General features: G+C 42.4%; 1 protein-coding gene across 1 annotated transcript in view; it reads right to left on the minus strand.

Annotated features, from left to right (window-relative positions):
* Positions 1 to 1704: 1704 nt before the first annotated feature.
* Positions 1705 to 19771, minus strand: part of map2k5 (mitogen-activated protein kinase kinase 5) — a 64719-nt gene continuing 46652 nt past the window's right edge. The window contains exons 20-22 of the mRNA XM_079997071.1: positions 17781 to 17842; positions 16426 to 16471; positions 1705 to 4656 (exon numbers count right to left, since the gene is read on the minus strand). Coding sequence (XP_079853197.1) covers positions 4546 to 4656; positions 16426 to 16471; positions 17781 to 17842 — 219 coding nt within the window. The 3' untranslated portion in view covers positions 1705 to 4545. The remainder of the gene's footprint in view (positions 4657 to 16425; positions 16472 to 17780; positions 17843 to 19771) is intronic.

The raw sequence follows: 19771 nt of genomic DNA on the forward strand, positions 1-19771 counted from the left end.
GCACTTCACACCCAACGACTGCTCCTTTAATAAGTTGTGTTTCCAGCAGCTTATTGTGTCCTATGTATAATCATAATATAATATATATTGGTCTTAACGCTTTTATGATACCCATAGGTTGTTGGCATACATGTATTTTCTGAGCAGAAATAGCTACTCGAGGAGATTTGTTTTATGCGCCCGAATCTAACAAATACCGAAAACCACAAATTATCCTGGTGCATGGGTGTGTCTGTTTAACATACCTGTCCCAAAAGACCGGCGGGTCGGGGCTTTTCTGTGCAGAGAAAGGAACAAATAACAGTTAAGTGGGACACCTGCACTGTCAGTGAAGGTCAGCGCTGACACAGGGGTAGAGTCTTCCACGTACACAGGCTGGAAAGGGTAAATACAGCCAGGCCACCACACCACGCTGGGTATTAAATGACATTGGGGCTTTAAAATCACATTATTTCAGCACTTTTAGCTCTTTCCCGCTCGCTGACAGATGGTATTACACGCAATTAAATATAGCGCTCCGTGACATGCTCCACTTTTCTGTGTGAGCAGCACAGTTCCTGAAAACTCTTCGTGGCTCTGTGTAATGAAGACTCATTATCGACGTGAGGTATTTTGAATAATAATGGAATTGTATAGTGAGCTACACTGAGGGAAATACTGCAGAAAAGTAATGGTGTCTTTCAAAGTGGCTACAGTACGTTATTCATCATGCTTTGGGGGGGGGGGGGATCACCTTTCTGTCCCTCATGTAAAGGCTGGCAAACAAATATAAATTCAAATATGCAGCAGAAAAAGGCATATACTGTATGTATGTATATATTATATATATATATATATTTATGCACATATATACACACACTCACATATATATATATATATATATATGTATATATATATATATATATATATATACATATATATATATATGTGTATGCATATTAGTCCGAGGTACGTGTCTACCCAGAACTAGCAACAATGATAATTTGACTTAACTCTCCAGTAAACTTTGTCAGAGGTTAGTGTGATTGCCCATCATGACCAATACAAAACATTTCAACCTGTGAGTGGGATGGCATGGCTTGATTTGTAAGTTACTTTGTGAAGTTTGCTCTTCTAGTGTGTTAAAAAAAAAAAAAAAAAAAGGTCAAATAAATCGGGCTTTCGAGCGTCAAACGACTGCTGCATCTCTTCATGATAGTCACGGTTCACTTAAGTTCCTCCAAACGAAGTCCTTCTTACCCCCTGCAAGCTGAAATGGACGGAATGCATTTGGCAAAAAAAATTTTTTTTGTCCAGTTTCACTTTTTCCGTAAGTTGTTTTCATGTAACTGATGTAATGATGATCGAGAAAGACCCCTGCACAAAGCGAGCCTAAGTTACACAATGTGTTGAACCTTCGAGTGGCGCATGTGTCAGCTTTGGTATAATTAACAAATTCCCTGTAGTTTGCTCGCAAATTGGATGAGGTATGAGGACAAGTATTTGAATTGTTTCACTTCAGGGCACTTGGACACTTACCACTACATGGACAACTACAAATAAAGATTTGGTTGTGGGATTGTATAAAAAAAAAAAAAAAAAAAAAAATCAGTAAAAAAAAAAAATAAAAAATAAAAAATAAAAAAAAAAGAGCCAAAAGCTTAATATTCAAGTCGTAGAATGTGGTTGGTAAAACCTGGGAAATATAATGTCAAATGGGCAATAACCAGTAAAGCAGTTTAATGACAAAACAAAACAGTACATATAACATGAGTTATTTGCCATGAAGAATAACAGCTTTTGAAGAATAATGAATGATGTTTTTTTTATTCCTCTAACAGCGTTTTACATTATTACAAAACAAGCAGACTTAAAGGGAAGTGGGCAGAAGCCTCACAAGAACCCAACACATTAAATCAAATGATGTGACATATTGTGAAAATAATATATTTATCATCCCATACTTTCGGAAGTTCTACTGACCCCCCCGAATCCGATATTGAAAACATTGTTTGAAGTGCTTCCTAGCATTGATGTAACAGAACATAAATTAAAGTGGAAGGAGGAGCATCGTTGACAGGCGGCTGCAATTTTCTCGAAAATCCATTTCTGGATCGACAAATAATAAACGACACAAGTTTGGAATTAGCTATAATTTAGTCTATAATGAAATTCAATTCTGAGTAACATTCTTTGTGTTGAAGCTCACATTCTCTGTTGGAGAAAATTGAGGCAACCACTTGGAGGCGATGTGATGACTTTCCCCTTTATTGTAGCTTAGTTATGGTTTAATCCACATCTTACAAGACAAACACACCTATTGGAAATTTAGCATTTTTCCCCAAACCAGAGGAATTTCCTTTTTTGGGGAGTAGGGTTTAATGACACAGGGAAATAATTAATTTTAAAATCTATTTGGCATATTTCTAATGCATAACTGACACTAAGTGAAGAAGCAAGTTAAATGCATCTCCAGTTGGTGAACAATGTTTGGTGCATGGTAGCTAATAAGACATTGCATTTACAGTTATTTATATATATATAGGAGCAACTCATACCCTAGAGACTACTGCAGATTCACACAATTTGTCCCCATCTTTTTTTTTTTTTTGTTTGTTTTTATTGCACTTAAGCCCTGCACATTTCACCAGTTGCCACCGCTAATGAAACCTCTGGGTCATGAGGGTGATGTGAAAACTGAGAACCTGTTGAGCAAATTAGGTCAATCTCGGCTTTTACCCTTATTCACATTACCTACAAGTCTCAGCCTGTATCTAAGACCATTATGACATTTATAACCATCAACCTCTGGCTTGTCAATACTACCTTTGTTGTCAATAAAACGACCTATGGTATTTATATAACTATATATGGTTCTGTATAAAACATAGTAATTTAACTTGCATTCGCCTTTTATTAGCCATAAGTAGTAATAATAACCTTAGAAATGACTGGGAACATTCTTTCACTCATTGCCTTTCATTCTTGGCTGAAATACTTAAGTAACAATCTCATAAAGTGTCCATTTGTTTATTAAAGTGTTATCCTTAACCCATATCATCAGTTGCTTCATTGAATGGTACGGCCGGTGACGCCTCGTGGAAGTGTATATGCCCCCTCGGATTATTACAGGAATGGCGGAAATTTGGAATGAAGGCATTTTCCCAGAATCGCGTGGTCTCACCAATTTTTTTTTTTTTTTTCCTGGACAACTGTTAGAAGGACGCTGAATCAATCAGTTCAATGGAATTAACAGTAAAGTGGCAGCAGAAAGCTTCAGCTCTGGGAAAGTATGGATAATAACTGTCACCAACGCTGTCCTTGCTGATGCACGGCGACAGCTGTCGGGGACTGTATATTTACAGGGCAGAGCTCGGTGTTGCTCCCTGTGCAGCCCCCTTTAATAGCAATAACTCCAGCAACCTAATGCAGCGTTCACATTTGGGCATGAAGTCTGTGTGAGAGGACGACAGTAAGCACGGCAGGACGGGAAGTGACGTAAATATCGAAAGAAATCAAGATTAAGCCCGCACACTCACATGCTCCGACCCACCATCGAGTGGACCTTCGTCCAGGTCACACCGTTAGCGCTATAAAAAGAAAATGCAACCACACAACTTACAAAAGAGCAAAAAAAAAAAAAAAAAAAAAAGGTGATTTTGTCAATCAGTATTTTGTGTAAATGCTGTTTATATCACCTTTCCGCGACGTAAGACTGCACCCCAAGATATTTATTTATGAATTAAATTTCATATTAATATGCATCATGTCCGTTGCATATTCTGTTTACAGAGGTGGAAACATTGCCAAACCGCAAGCAGGTGTGTGCCCTGTGTGATATTCATTTTTCAGGGTTTGAGAGATCAGGCCCAGCAGGAGAGCACGTCTATTTCAGAACTTAAAGGCGATATAACAGAGCTTGATTATGATGGATATTCTACAAATATATTTGGGGAAAAAAAGGCACCTTGTCCTCCTTGCTTCTACCAAAACTATCCGCCTCTCAGAATTTTGGCGAGCTGTTTTTTTTTTTTTTTTTACCATTCGAGGAGACAACTTTCTGAAATTCCGCCTTGAATGTGAATGAAGCATTAGTTTGACGAGGTCAGACATGACTTTAAGAAACACTTCAAAAACAGGCCCAAAAACAGATTATACACAGGCAATAATATTCACGGAAGAGCTGCCAGCTGGAGGCAAAAGAAGGTTGTTTAGAATACAGCTCTGAAACAGAGCATTTAAATGTAAAGCTATTTTATATATTTTGTATGTGGGTATCTATAGCATCTATACATATTTATTAACTCAGATCCTTTAAATCAGATCTATAACCAATAATCAGATTTTTAATAATCTGAATAACTGTGGCAGATGGACAGGAACGAGTGTGTCAACAAAGGGCCCATCTTATCCCAGTTAAAATGACAAAGTGAAGTCTTACTGTAAGTGTCCAGGTCCATTTATGACTATATATGTTTTGGCCATCCACATAAAGTCAGTGGGACAGTGGCGCGACCCTTAAACACTCCAGGATTTGGTGGAAGGTGAGCATCTTGGGGAGGGGGATTACATGTGTTCATGGTCCTGCTTAGTTCTCCTCTCCTCCAGACAGCAGCACACCCACATTGACACCACTTCTGCGTTGCCGTCATTAAACTGCACGATGAATGGATGTTCCTATAAAAAAAAAATAATAATAATTAAGATCATCACACAATAACGCCGTAATGTTTGTACTCAGCTAATTTAAATGTTTCACTCGAGAAGTTAACTTCATTCCTTGGCAAAGATGACATATGGTCTGAAAATAATTCACGCATTATGAGATTGGCGATAAAACTGAGCACCTTATACCACCCAAATAACCTGCCTGCCTATAAATATAAATAATTTACGTCTGAAGACAGGTTCTAATATCAGGTTGCTGTAACGGTTAATACTGTGTAATTGATATGGCCATTAAACTTCTGGGAAAGTTTTGGTTCTTAGTTCCATTTAAATTCTGCAAAATTGCTTGCCTAAAGCGAATGGTTTTGAAACAGGCACTTTGAGAACAAAGTCATTTGAGAGTGAAATCTTTGCAACATAAATTAGGTAGACATTCTTTTAATCACCACTCAGTTTGCACTGATGGATACAACAGTTATTCCTCGTGTTTGTGTGTGTAGTTATCCTAATTTTAACATGAATCATAATTTGGTGAATTATTAGCTTTTTCCATTAGAACCATATACAGCTAATCAATTGTCTAAACTGATTGGACACATGAGGTACACCTAACTAGTACCATATAAGACCCTATTTAGCTTGCCTGATCAGCCTGAATTCTTCTTGACAAATAATCCAAAAGGTTGCTGGAAAGGTTGCTCCCTTAGGGATTTCTCTCTATGCCGACTTGATAGCGTCGCGCAGTTACTGCAGATTTCCCCGCCAGACAATCATTCCGTGCACCCCCCGTTCCACCTCATCCCAACGTTGTATCATTGGGCTGAGTTCTGCCGACGGTTCAGGGCACTGGGGTAAACTGAAGTCACTGACCGTTACCAGAGCCAGCCTGAGGTGATGCATGCTTTGTGACATGGTGCATTATCCTGTTGGATCTTTCCATTTGAAAAAAGGACAGACTACGGCCATAAAGGGGTCACGTGGTCAGAAACGACGCTTCAGTCTGCTGTGGCTTTCAGATGATGTTAGATTGGTATTAAGGACCACAAGGTGTGCTAAGAAAACACCCCCCACCCACAAGCAGACTGTAGTATCTACACAATGCGGAGATGGATCAAGAGGGATCCGTAGTTTCGTGCTATATAGGCCAAGTTCTCAGGCTACAACAGCTAACACCTGTATGTTTCAAAGAAATAAAGACTTCTCAAACCAGTTAACCTTTTTCCAACCTTCAATTGACCAGTTCTGTTGCTCATGTTTGGATTTTTGTCTATACGTTTAGTCTTTCTGTTCTTACCTGGCAGAACTAGACCCAGGCATCATAAACATCTTCTGCTGTAGCCTATCTGTTTGGAGGTTCAACTTTGCAGGGTCTGATACCCCATGCCCACTGCACCAAAAACCTGGTAACACCCGCTAACATTCGGCATTTGTCATCGGTGGGAAAGGAAAAACCTGGGTTTCAGTCCCGGGTCAGATGACCCTGCAATAGATACGGGTTTTGATCGGCTCTGATGTGAACAGGACACCCGGGTCGACCCGTTCATTTTGGCCTCTTTACCTGCGTGATGCGACGCGCGTTAAAGTTCCGTACATTGGCGCATAAATAGACAGGAATATCCATGTATCATTCCATCATTATATATCCCATTAAGAATCCAAAACCAAAATCAGAAGTTACTTTTTTCCCGCTTGGGGCACCATGAAATGGTGTGAATGTGGGGACCGCACCATCAGTGGCACAGCAGAGAACCCCACGCTTCCCGCCAGCCTCGGAGTCACACCAGCATCGCCTCCAGCGATGGGGTGTCCCTGGCACCCCATCGCTGAGGGACCGGTGCGCGCACCGGCAGCATGGATACTCCATGCTGCTTCCACTGTAGTGTTTGGTCGTTCATGAATGATCAATTCTTTTGAACGGCTCAAAATACTTAATTTCCCCAAGTTTTACAGTTTTATGTCGTTGTTTGTTTAAGTTGCTGTCTCCTCTACTGTTTTGTTCCCAATCACACTGGAACCATGACACGCCCTTTTTCCGACGCGTTCGTGACGTCGACGGCATTTCTGCTGGCGATGGGAAAGGTGTCAATCACCTATAATTCTGGTGTGAAAAATGGTATGAGATGCCATCCTGCAAAGCACTGTAAAGAGCGGTTATCTAAATATTGCCATTCTCCTCTGACCTCCCTCATCCAGGTATTTTTAACCACACCGCTGCTGCTGATCAGGCTGTTTTTGTTTATTGCGCCATTCTCTGTAAACCCAACACTGTAGTGTGTGAAAATGCTACCTAGCTATCCTACCTAACAATCACACCAAGATCAGAGTGTATCTCGCCCATTTCAAAGCTCAGTTTAACGACAAATTAACCTGGCCACCATTTTGTACCGTACTGACTCGCAGCCAAGTGATTGCCTGTTTGGAGGAAGCCTTTTGTGTTGACGAGCAGGTGCAGCCAATTCAGTGGTCGGCGAGTGTCTCATAACTTCCTAGAAAGTGAAGTAAAAGGATTTGATGTTTTTTAAGGCGGTCGGAGTGGAGGGAGAGTGTGAATTCAGAACCCTTTCACAGGTGCCATAAAAAGTGCCATATTTTAAAGTGCTGGTGAAGGAAGAAAAGGAGTCTCCGGTTAAAGAGAACCAGTGAAGTAAGGGGAGCGGTGAGGACTAAAAGGGTGGGCGGTATGAGAATTTTGAGAATCGATAAAATGGGAGACACAATTGGTCCTTCAATGGATAATAACTTTTCCGGTTTGCAAGAGCCAAGAAAGTCTTTCACCGACCTAAGAGATTGGCAAAGAACCATTTGGAAAGAATTAAAAGCATTTACAATTGAGTTAAATTGAGAATTGTAAAAGTGGTAAAATCCACCCTGACATTCTTATTCTTGACGGTACCCGTTTGTGACAATTTCAAGCCGAGCTACATAAAGTGTACACCGTGTGCCTTCAAGAGAGACGTCGAATGACATGTCAATGACAAGGGTCCCAATACACAACCTCATCCCTGAGCGTACGCTCCACTCTTGACCCGGCTCCCAAAGGTCAAGGATCGGAGGTCAAGAGTGAAAGTGCGAGAGGCTGTAAATGAGACATGCCAAACTGAGAGTGACCCATGAATTCCATTTGTCGCATCTCGAGGTACAATTAGATAAACAACACTGCGCCCGGCCTGTGTAAATGGACTTGTCAGTACTGATTTGGATGATGCCACTTCTTTGAGATGAAGAACCACCCGGGTAGGAGACTGTTAACAGGAGGCTCAGCCCTAACTACAAAATTAAGTAGGAGAAGAGGACATCAAGGACAAAGACATTTTCCGAACGGTAGAGAAATGGGGAATAAATTAAATTCGATGAAAGCCAGCAAGGGCATACGTGGGGGGTGGTCCGGTTGTGGTGGGGGGTGGGGCATATCAAGTCACGCAATAATTTATAATACTTTGATATTAGATATTGTAGCTACATATAAATACAAACTCTGCATAGCTACAGTATTCTATATCCTGCTTGGAAAATCATTTGCTGACAGATAAGCCAAATGTATGTTGTCAATATATACAACATCAAGCATACATATTTAGCTTCAGCTGAATGACATTCTTTTGCGGGATCATTTAATCAGACCCTGTAGCAATGGCCAAATGTGTAGCGTACACGACAAAATTAGGTGGAAAGTAGGACAGAAGTGTCCACTATAAATTATCCTAAGGTGCTTCTTGTCCGTGCGCTGCCAGGCAGGCAACTATGTACTGTGACATGGTTAATACTGTATGGTGATTTGCCAAGGTTAAACTTTTTATAAATCATTTTACAAATGATTCGTGCAACAGAAACGCGGGTGTGTCGAGTAACGCTACTGTATAAACGTGATTTCTACCTCCATGTCATACTTGATAAACCAAAATGATTTGATCAAACACGAGGGGGTCAATAAACCACTACAAACCTACACTGTGGCAGGATTTGACTTGCAGCGGTGACCATTTTTTTGTGATTAGCCAACTGTAGCTTACGCTGTATTTAGAGGATGCTAATACATTGCAGCGTGCTCTAATCCTGTCCAGACTGTGGAAACTGTGAAGGACTGTGGGGAAGACCATCAATCCTAGTGTCCTTCTAACAGGCAGCTGGGCTTAACACAGTCTGAGGTTAATTACTCTCATATTAGTGAGCGCGTGGATGTGTGTATGTGTGTCAGGACGAGAGGGGTAGGGAGGAAGCTCCTGGGTGCCTCTATGTTCTGGATACCCATCTCATCAATCATCCCCCCTTGCCTCTACAGAGGTGGTGGTGGAGGGCGACAAGGGGCCAGAGGAGTCCAGAGTGATGTCTTTAATATCCAGCTCTGCACCTCCGCTCCAGAAACTAACCCTGACAGACAATACACATCTGATGGCATCTGACCTGGTTAAGAGTGCACGGCTTTGGTTTGTCTGATCACTTGACACACGTTAAGCCTATGCGACCACACCGCACACGCGCGCGCACACGCACACGCACACACACACACACACACACACACACACACACACACACACACACACAATCTTCAGAATGTACACAAACACAAAACAAGCATAATTCTCAAATGATTAAACAAACATCTGATACCTAGTCATCTAGGTGACCTCCCCCCGCAGACTCCAAGGAAAGTTGCCAGGAATTAATAGTGTACTGGTTAGGTCACTTAAAGGTACTCTGGCTTCAGGTTACTTCCATGTGTGGGTAAAGGTGAGGAGGGGGAGGGTCTCGTACTTAAAAGTACTGCTACATTAATCACCGTCTGGCCACATCAGAATGGGATAATCACCTGAATCCAGCGCTCAAATAAAAAAAGGCTCAAAACCCAGGGGAAATTCCACCTAACTCTTTAATTGTTTGGAGCTTTTGATGGGTCTTTTTAATCGAAGATTAATTTGTGATTTTAAATAACTCTACATATGATTAATAACCTCAGAAGAAATTAAAAGGACTTTGAGGCAATTACAACAAGAGACTGGTCATCACCTCATTAGAGAAAATGTTGGAAGGTTTCTCTGCCTGCGTGTGGGAGGAGAGTGAGGCAAAGAAAGATCTAGACAAAGAGAGAGAGAGAGAGAGAGAGAGAGAGAGAGAGAGTTGGTGAGAGAGAAGGTGAAGAGGTAGGCAGCAAAACTCGGTCTTAAACAGATTTGCATGTTAATCACCAGCTCCCCCTGGAAACCATCCTTGGCCGCTGTCAGGAGGCATGTGTGTGTGCGTGTGAGTTTGAACTTCAGCCAGTCTTATTGCATGGGAAATAAATGGAACTTTCTGAAAGTCACGCAGCTGTTTTTTTTTTGTTTTTTTTTTAAGAAATGTGACATCGCAACTACTTTTCCAACTATACAATTCATTGCCGGACTTCTTGCACTGAAAGACCGAAAAAGTGCAAAAAGCATCAAGACATGAAAGCAGCACTAGTCCAAGGTCTTTAATCCATAGAGCAGGTGTACGGATGTCCTCTCATACTGAGGACTAATAACAATGGACATTTTTTCTGCTGCACCTTAACCTCCTTCCCGCATGGGGGAAGAGGTTAATGGCAATTTGGCAATTTTATGGCCCCTTGGCAGACTAAGTTTTGGCTTTAAGGACGGGGCTTTATTTGTTTATGGAAACCTTGAATAAGGAAACGGAGTACAATAAAATACATGTGAAATAAAATGCAAACCATAGAAATAGGTTTTAGAGGTTATAACACCTGAAAGTGGGGAGACAAAAAATCCTGGTGTCCCCCTCTTTCCGGCGCCCATGTGACACAGAGATCGACGCTCCAGATAACTGTCCGCTGTTATCAAGCTCCCATCTGTATTGCGCACGTCCATTGTCTGTGTACTGTTGCTGCGAGGGGACGTGTGTGTGTCTGTGTGTGTGTGTGTGTGTGTGTGTGTGTGTGTGTGTGTGTGTGTGTGTGTGGTGTAGGGAAGAGGGGGGAGTTGTGAGACTGAGTAACAGTCAAACAGAGAGGGGGGGGGGTTCCTTTGTGAGAGACCGTGGGACTCATCTGGCACCTCTGGGGCAGGAGGGGGCTTAGGGGTGTGTGTAGTGTGTGCATATGATTAGAAGAAGGGCATGGTGTGGGGGCGGTGGGGGGCACATTGACAAAGGTGCTAAAAGGATGTGCTGAAGGCCGCCGGATGGGGAATAGGGGACCAAAGGGGAGAGTTAAAATGTCCATCAAATCACAATCAAAAAATGGTGGGGGGGGCGGGGGGGGGGGTAAGTGCACGTGGACACACACACACACACACACACACCGCACACACACACACACACACACACACACACACACCGCACACACACACACACACACACACGGACAAACACAGACATGTTCTTCTGTGCAGGCATGGACACAAACACACAGTACATTATTGAGCTGTAATGGTGTCCAATTCAAAAGTTACTAAATTTAAACAAGTATGTTCCCTCAAAAATAAACTGACTTGCTCAGACATGATCTATGGACAGGAATGGCTTCATACCTAAGATCCCTGACAAAGCGACTAGCCAGAATCAGAGTAGGGAACCTCAACCGGCGCGGGTCACTGGCCGGCGGCTGCAGCTCCGGTCCTGGGAACGGGCCAATGGAAAGTCTCCCGTGCCGACCGACTGACGTCACATTAGCTTATGATGACAGGATAGGGTGTCCGCGATCAAAGATGCATCAGAAGTACGGTGAGAGAAAAACACACCATCACTTTCCTATGATCACCGTGTCACTCTTTTCAAGAGGAGAGAAGACTGGCATGGATGAGAAGAAGAGCGGCAGATGGTTTGTCAATAATACCCGACTGATACCGTAGTGATTGACAGCTGTCATGAGTCACAGCTGTAATCCATCTAAGACCAGATCGCTGCTTTGCATAGAAATAGAGCGATAGTAATATAGTACAGTGGTACCTCGACTTACGACTGTAATTCGTTCTATAAGAACGGTCGTATGTTAAAACAGTCGAAGCAATTTTTCCCATATAAATTATGAAAGCATGAAGGGTGAAAATAAACAAAATACACAGCACAAACACAGTAAATATGAAAAAAATATCGATAAGCCACGAACTACGCGCACACACCATGTAGGTCTCCGCTGACTGACTGCTGACTGGCCGCCGACGCGCCAACTGCAAATTTCCACGGCCGTATCTTGGAGCAGTCGGTCGCAAATCAATACAAATTTTCGCGACTATCGCTACTCGTATCTTGGATTAGTCGTAAGTCGAAGTACCAGGAGGTAGAGTGGGTTGTCCAGTAATCAGAGGGTTGCTGGTTCGATCCCCGTTCCTCCTGGCAGCACGTCGAAGTGTCCTTGAGCAAGACACTGAACCCTAAAGTGCTCTCGATGAGCTGGTGTGCACCTTGAATGTATGAATGTGAGGCGTAAAGTGCTTTGAGCGGTTGCAAGACTGGAAAAGCGCTATATAAAATGCAGTCCATTTAAATGACCTATTTTAAATAGTAAAAAATACCCTTTCAATTATTTTGAATAATTGTAAAACATTTCTCTATTGTACAACGTTTAGTCATATTTGAAATGGTATCGAATGCGTCCACGCTACTTTCTTCCCTCTGAACTTGATGCCAGCGCTACAACACAATCCAAGCCCCAAACGGGCCTAAAAAGTGGCATTTTGGCATTGCAGGTACCGGTTACATCAGGCGCAGAAGGCTGCTCTAGTGTCATCCCGTTTGCTTCCCCTCAGTAATTAAACGTATTAACATTATTAACAAAACATTCACCGTAAGTGCTTGTAACCCTTATTGTGTCAAGCTTCAGAGACGGAACCTATCAACAGAAGACATGTAATCAAATAGTCATTTGGGATTGTGGCAGCCCTGAAAGCGCGTCTAAAAAGGATCAGACCATGTCGACAATAATGGCTTCAATAAAAGCCGTACCAATGATTAGGGGAACCGTACGCAGAAACCTGATGTGCTAACCAGTGGGATGGCGTGTGTGTGTGCGTGTGTGTGTTTGTGTGTCAGGGTGGTAAGCTCGTAAAATAACTTCATTTGCCCGACGCCTACGTGAGTGTGTTTCCCAGCATTGCTATTCGGGAGTAGGGATGAACAGCAAAGATAAAAACCATCAGCGAACGGTGGCAATTTAAGAGCTGCAAAGGGAGAGCAGAAGATCCAGCTGCGTCTAGGTGCATTACCATACAGATAGAATAGGTACAGACTTTTAATATGTACGCAGAGGGCTGGGAGAACAGTTGGGTGGAGAGAGAGAGAGAGTGAGAGAGAAAGAGAGACGGAGAGAGAGAGAGAGAGAGCGACAGACAAAGAGTAAGAAGGGAAGGGAAAGACAATCAAGAGTCTGGAGCCAGAAAGGCAGGCGTCCATGACCTTATATCCCAGCTCAGCACGGGGAACGAAAGGAAACAGAGGAAGAGGAAGAAAAGGAAGAATGGGAAATAGAAGAAGAGAAGCAAAAGGAAAAGATGCCCGCAGGGAGGTTGGTCAAAGACAAAGATGCAGGCGGACACATAACAGGGAGCAGAGACAGGAGAGATGGTAGAGCAATGTTCCAGACAGTCCCTGCTTTGACTCTTTGCTGGAGACGTGTCAGGGTGGAGTTTTATAGTTTTATATTGTGTGGAATCCGGGACGTCAAGTGGCACAGCATTGAAAAATTGACCCCCCTTACAAAAATTTGTTTTACGATCATCAGGACGGCATGGCACCTGCTGGTGGCGATAACTTTATCTTAAGTTTTCAGCTATTTTCCATAACCTTTCACTCCCAGTGTGAGACTGAGAACATACAGACTGTCAGCAGCCCTGCATTTACAACAACTCTCCCATCTCGTTCGCTTGCTCGCTCGCTCGCTCGCACGCACGCACGCACGCACGCACCTCCCTATGGATCTGACCAGTGCATTTCCTCGAGCTGAAACACTAGTCAGAGTGTGTGTCACATCTTTTAAAAGGCAAGTGGTGCAAATTGCCGTGGCCTTGTGTGCCAACAGGAGATCAGAGAAAGCCATCAAGTGCACGTTGGGAATGAGGCACGTAGCGCCAACATGAGCCACATGTGCCGAAAAGACGACTTTGATTGTAGCCTCTCCCTTATCTATAGATCAGACTGTCTGACATGAGAAAGCTACGTTTTTTTACGGTGAAATCGCAGGGGCACACACATACACACACACACACAGTAACAATTTCCTCTGTCCTCAAATTGATTTGCTTTAAATACATAATTTGTGTGAACTTGACCTTTTTGACTCTTGAGTAGTTTGGCCTGGTTGATTTATTTGGTCTCAGATGCCTTGAATTAAACTACTGTTGTGCCCGCTCAAAACATACCTGTTCGGAATGAGCTGCATTCTAGGTGTGGGCGGATCGTTACCAAAAGTATCGATACTACATCTGGTTTTGAAGGTTGATTCTAGCGTCAAAAGGGATCAGTTTCTCCCAATACAGGTACATCTCATAAAATTAGATTATCATTTCAGAAAGTGAAACTCATATATTATATAGATTCATTACACATAGAGTGAAATATTTTAAGCCTTTATTTCTTGAAATGTTGATGATTGTGGCTGTAGATAATGAAAACCCAAAATTCAGTGTCTCAGAAAATTTAAATATTACTGAAGATCAATAAAAAAAAGGATATTTTAAACAGAAATGTCAGGCTTCTGAAAAGTATGTTCATTTCTATGCACTCAATACTTGGTTGGGCCTCCTTTTGCATGAATTACTGCATCAATGCGGCGTGGCATGGAGGTGATCAGCCTGTGGCACTGCTCAGGTGTAATGGAAGCCCAGGTTGCTTTGATCGCAGCCTTCATGTCATCTGCATTGTTGGGTCTGGTGTCTCTCATCTTCCTCTTGACAGTACCCCATAGATTCTCTATGCGGTTCAGATCAGGTGAGTTTGCTGGCCAATCAAGCACAGTTACGCCATGGTCAATGAACCAGCTTTTGGTAGCTTTTGCAATGTGGGCAGGTGCCAAGTCCTGCTGGAAAATGAAATCAGCATCTCCATAAAGCTTGCCAGCAGAAGGAAGCATGGAGTGCTCTAAAATGTCCTGGTAGATGGCTGTTGACTGCGGACTTCAGAAAACACAGTGGACCAACACCAGCAGATGTGACAGGCAGATGACATGGCAGCTCAAATCATCACTGACTGTGGAAACTTCACACTGGACTTGGCAATGTGGATTCTGTCTCTCTCCACCTTTCCTCAAGACTCTGGGACCTTGATTTCTAAATGACATGCAAAATTTACTTTCATCTGAAAAGAGGACTTTGGACCACTGAGCAAAAGTCCAGTTCTTTTTCTCCACAGCCCAGGTAAGATGCTTCTGACGTTGTCTCTGGTTCAGGAGTGGCTTGACACGAGGAATGTGACATTTGTAGCCCATGCCTAGGATTTGTCTGTGCGTAGTGGCTCTTGATGCGCTGACTCCAGCCTCAGTCCACTCCTTGTGAAGCTCCCCCAAATTCTTGAATGGATTTTGCTTGACAATCCTCTCAAGGCTGCGGTTATCCTTTTTGCTGGTGCACCTTTTCCTACCACACTTTTTCCTTCCACTCAACTTTCTATGAATATGCTTGGATACAGCTCTCTGTGAACAACCAGCTTCTTTAGCAATGACACTTTGTAGGCTTACCCTCCTTGTGGAGAGCGTCAATGACTGCGTTCTGGACATCTGTCAAGTCAGCAGTCTTCCCCATGATTGTGTAGCCTACTGACACAGAACATTTAAGAGAGACCATTTAAAGGCTCAGGAAACCTTTGCAGGTGTTTAGAGTTCATTAGCTGATTAGGGTGTGACACCATGACTTTCCAATATTGCACTTTTTCACAATATTATAATTTTCTGAGACACTGAATTTGGGGTTTTCATTATCTACAGCCACAAACATCAAAATTTCAAGAAATAAAGGCTTGAGATATTTCGCTCTACTGAATAAGTAATGGATCTATATAATATATGGGTTTCACTTTCTGAAAAGAGTGACAAAAATTCAGTTTCTCCAAACAAAACCAATAATAACAATTTGTTTTGGCTGATTCTGGCCTTCGCGTTTCTTTGTATCAGATCCAAACCAAATTTTGCGGTATCGCCCGCCAACCCTACTGCACTGTTCGGAACGAGCTGCACTATGGATGTGAAGTGACTCAGTCGCAGAGCCCTGAAGCCCCGGCCCACTGCTGCTGCAAAGAGCTGAGAGCCTCGCTGCTTGCAAAGCCCCGTCCCACTGCTGCACAGAGTAGAGTGGCTCGCTGTTAACTTGTTTTGCTCAAAGTTTATTGATATTACACGTGTCGCGTGTCCAAATCGCTCCAAATTCGAGAATGCACGTCCTTGGGTCCCCAGCAATACACCCACCAAGTGTGAAGTAGATCAGATGAACGGTTGTTGAGCTAATCGGAGGACATACATACAGAGGTTCCTTCCTTTATTAGTTAGCTGAATTGGAGAGTTGAAGTATGTCTCAATCCTACCTCAAGGTCTCCCTTAGACCCTTCCGCATCTTTCAGCGGCAAAGGAACATTTTTCACTGTTGTTTCCGAACTGCGGTAGCGGCTTTGAGGGCACATGACCCCAAAAAAGGGCCCCAAAAAACCTCAATCATTTTCAACAAATACAATCACGTGTGCCAAAAGGCTACAGAGACAATACATTTATGTTTAACTGGAATGTGTGAATATGATCATCCACTGTGCACAGATATTCAAAGGCCTTTCTTTTTTGTGTGTGGGCCTTGGAAACGTTTGAAATGAAGGTTTGGTTTAACTTACCATGAGGTTATTGGGGGCAGGCCGCACTTTGGGGTGCCGCCTCATACTGGAAGAAACGGGAGATAAGCGTTTTTTTTTTAAATTTCAAACAGGGCTTTTGCATGCACATGACACGCTTTTGTCATAAACGTCCATTTTAGGAGTAATTTTCATTTGAGAGAAAAAAAAAAATAAAAACAACCTTCACTTAGAGGCATCTAACAGGGGAGAGAAGCCTTGAACGCCGCCACAAAGGAAGCTAATCATAGCAACCTTGTATACAACAGCCCAGCTTATAGTCAACTTTGTATAGAAACATTTCTCTAATGGTGCCCTCTTCTCTCTATAAAGATGAAATGTATCAGTTGCCTCAAACATTCTCCTGGTAAACTTATGAGCCCGTGTCTGTGTGTGTGTGTGTGTGTGTGTGTGTGTGTGTGTGTGTGTGTGTGTGTGTGTGTCAGAACAACTACATATGGGGACTTTGAGGGATTAGTGTTTGGACCGTTCAGGGGTGACTGGTTACTGGGGTGACTTTAGTCATGTTACTGGGTGATGTATCACAGTGAGTGGGGGCAATGACCCTCGAAGAATAGCTTGGGAGATGGCACTGCCAGCCCTGTGCTGGGCCATGCAAGGCTAGGCTGGGCACCCAACACTGCTGTCCTGAGAGAGAGATGCCCTGCCTGAGTAAATAAGGCTGGGATGAAGAGTAAACAACAGCTGGCTCATCTAGGCTAGTGAGCTGCACCAGAAACACACACACACATACATAGAAACTCTCATCTGATTTGTTTGTGCGTATATGGCATTGTTTGTTACTGTGTAAGTTAGAAGAGACGAACCAATTATGGCCAAAGCCAAGGTAAACATGTATTTTTTCCCCATCAAGAAAACAGTGAGTAAATAGCTTTTGAATCCACTCACGGCAGCACTGAATATTACAGCCATTATAAAAAGGACCATGATAGCAAACCACAGTTCCATTAACACATGGCATGCAGTCACACCCGTGCGTGAATACAAAACCATACACATGCAAACAAACACACACACACACACACACACACACACACACACACACACACACACACACACACACACACACACACACACACACACACACACACACACACACACACACACACACACACACACACACACACACAAAGAACAGGGTATATGGCGCTTCATCTAATTCACTTTTATCATTTGGCAAGTCTATGTAAACTACCGTTGAAATACAACAGAGAGCAAAAAGATGTAGAAAGTCGACACTACGGATAAAACACTGTGTTTAAATGTGATTATTTCCCCCCTCCACCAAATTATTCCCCAGCCAGATTCTCTGAAAAATAAAGCTAAAATAAACTTACCACTGAGTTATGAAGTGTACAAACTTCTCACTGAATTGGTCCACGGGAAGTACGGGAGGTTCCTGCAAAAAAAGCGAGCGACGAGGACAAGATGAGACGGCCAGACTTAACTCCGCAAAGACTTAAACCGCTGACATAGGAATTGTAAAACCTAATTACACATTATTAAAAATGCTAAAAATCCTACAAGTCTATTCAACTGCAGGCTGACAAAGAATCTTTAGAAAATATAACCAGTGAATAATGACGGACATAACCACAAAAAAATAAAATAAAAAATTTAATCGGTCATTCAAGCATGTATTTGCTAAGAAAAGCTGACCTTGATGAAGGGATTAAAGATACGCAAAATAGCAAGTCTCCTTGGTTAAGGAAGTGCACCTGAACCTATTGTTGAAGGAACACGAGACAGGACAAAATAATTGCTAGTTTCAATATCTGTGTGTGTGTGTGTGTGTGTGTGTGTGCGTGCGTGCGTGCTGCGTGTTTGTGTGTGCTGTGTGTGTGTGTGTGTGTGTCTGTGTGTGTGTGTGTGTGTGTGGGAAGGACATGGTCAAGGAAGGGGCAAGTGGAAATTTGCTGTCGTCGTTCGGGAAAAAAGTGGAAAAAAAACAAAATGTAGCTATAGAGTGAATTGTGACTGTAATTGAAATGTTCCTGGATTGAAGCGGTGCTTTGGCATTAACCTTCTTTATCTCCCTGAAAAGACACTGTCAGAGCGAGAAGACAATGCTGGCGGTCCGGAGTTCTGTGCAAAACTTTTTTATGCTGAACTTTGCTCTTGGTGGGTCCTGCTTTTTGAGTGAAATCAAAAAGAATTAATTAAGAATTTGTGATGACGAAAGATGTAATAGATTGTGTTTAGTCCGAGGAGCAGGGGGGGTCAGGGAACAGTCAAAAGAATGTTGGAGACAGACAACAAGAACAAGTATGCATTTATCCTGGGATACATTTTTATAAAAAATATTTTCCTTTTTTCTTTTAACATATTGGTATCCTACAGCCTTTACACCATTTATGAATAGTAGTAGTGCTTTGTGCTAGTAGCTGCTCTACTAGCAGATGTGTGTACACGCAATTTTATACTGTGTGGCCTGCAGAATCCTATTAATACACAACTGCCAAACAGCTTATTAAAAAAACAAATATCAAGGAAAATAAATATCAAGTTTAGGAAACCAAGGTTATAAGCTATGACGAAAGTCAACGTCAGTTTGTAAATAAACTCTATTTAGGGTAACTCTGATTAGGTCTTAAGAACTACAAAACCGCTACAAGAGAAAATATTTATACTACTACAAGGCCATAGAGCCAAACTATACAGCTTATAGTACATTTTCAGTATTTATTATAAATCAAGCTCAATACCAAACCACTTGCAATCAGAGTTGTGGAAAATCTATTGTAGAAAATCTATACTTTCACATTTAGAAGACAAGGACATATTGCAACTTTTTATCAACTTGGCCACTACTATAATACATAAAGATTATTACACATTATAGCAATCCGTACAACTGGAGTACAAAGAGGACATTGATTGGCAAGAAAAGAAAAACTGGATTCTCACAGAGACCGTGGTTAAGCACTTTTCTTTTCTGAAGACTTAAAGGTCTGCACATTCACCCCAAGGTAAAATGCTGTACACGCCAGCTAGCCTGCCACGGCAGCTGGTTGCCTAAAGTCTGTCTCTTTGGGTCAAGAAGTCTAGGCATTCAAAAGCGGAGTGAGGGAGTGAATGGGAGAAGAATTGTCTCCGATTCAAGGGAAACCTAACAAAGGCATTGCGTACCACTCAATAGCTATAATTATATTGTGTTCAATAAGGAAATCTGTTGGAAGGCTCTTTCTGCAGTCCCTGACTCAGGTGAAGACAACTACAGTGCGCTGCTACCACAGCGCTGCAGAGGAACATTGTACATCAGGTGCAACAATGTGTCTCAACAGCAGCATGTCTACCATTAATCCAGAAATGAATCGGGACACATTAC

The sequence above is a fragment of the Zeus faber genome (assembly GCF_960531495.2).
Source record: "Zeus faber genome assembly, chromosome: 3".
In the NCBI taxonomy this organism is placed as follows: Eukaryota; Metazoa; Chordata; class Actinopteri; order Zeiformes; family Zeidae; genus Zeus; species Zeus faber.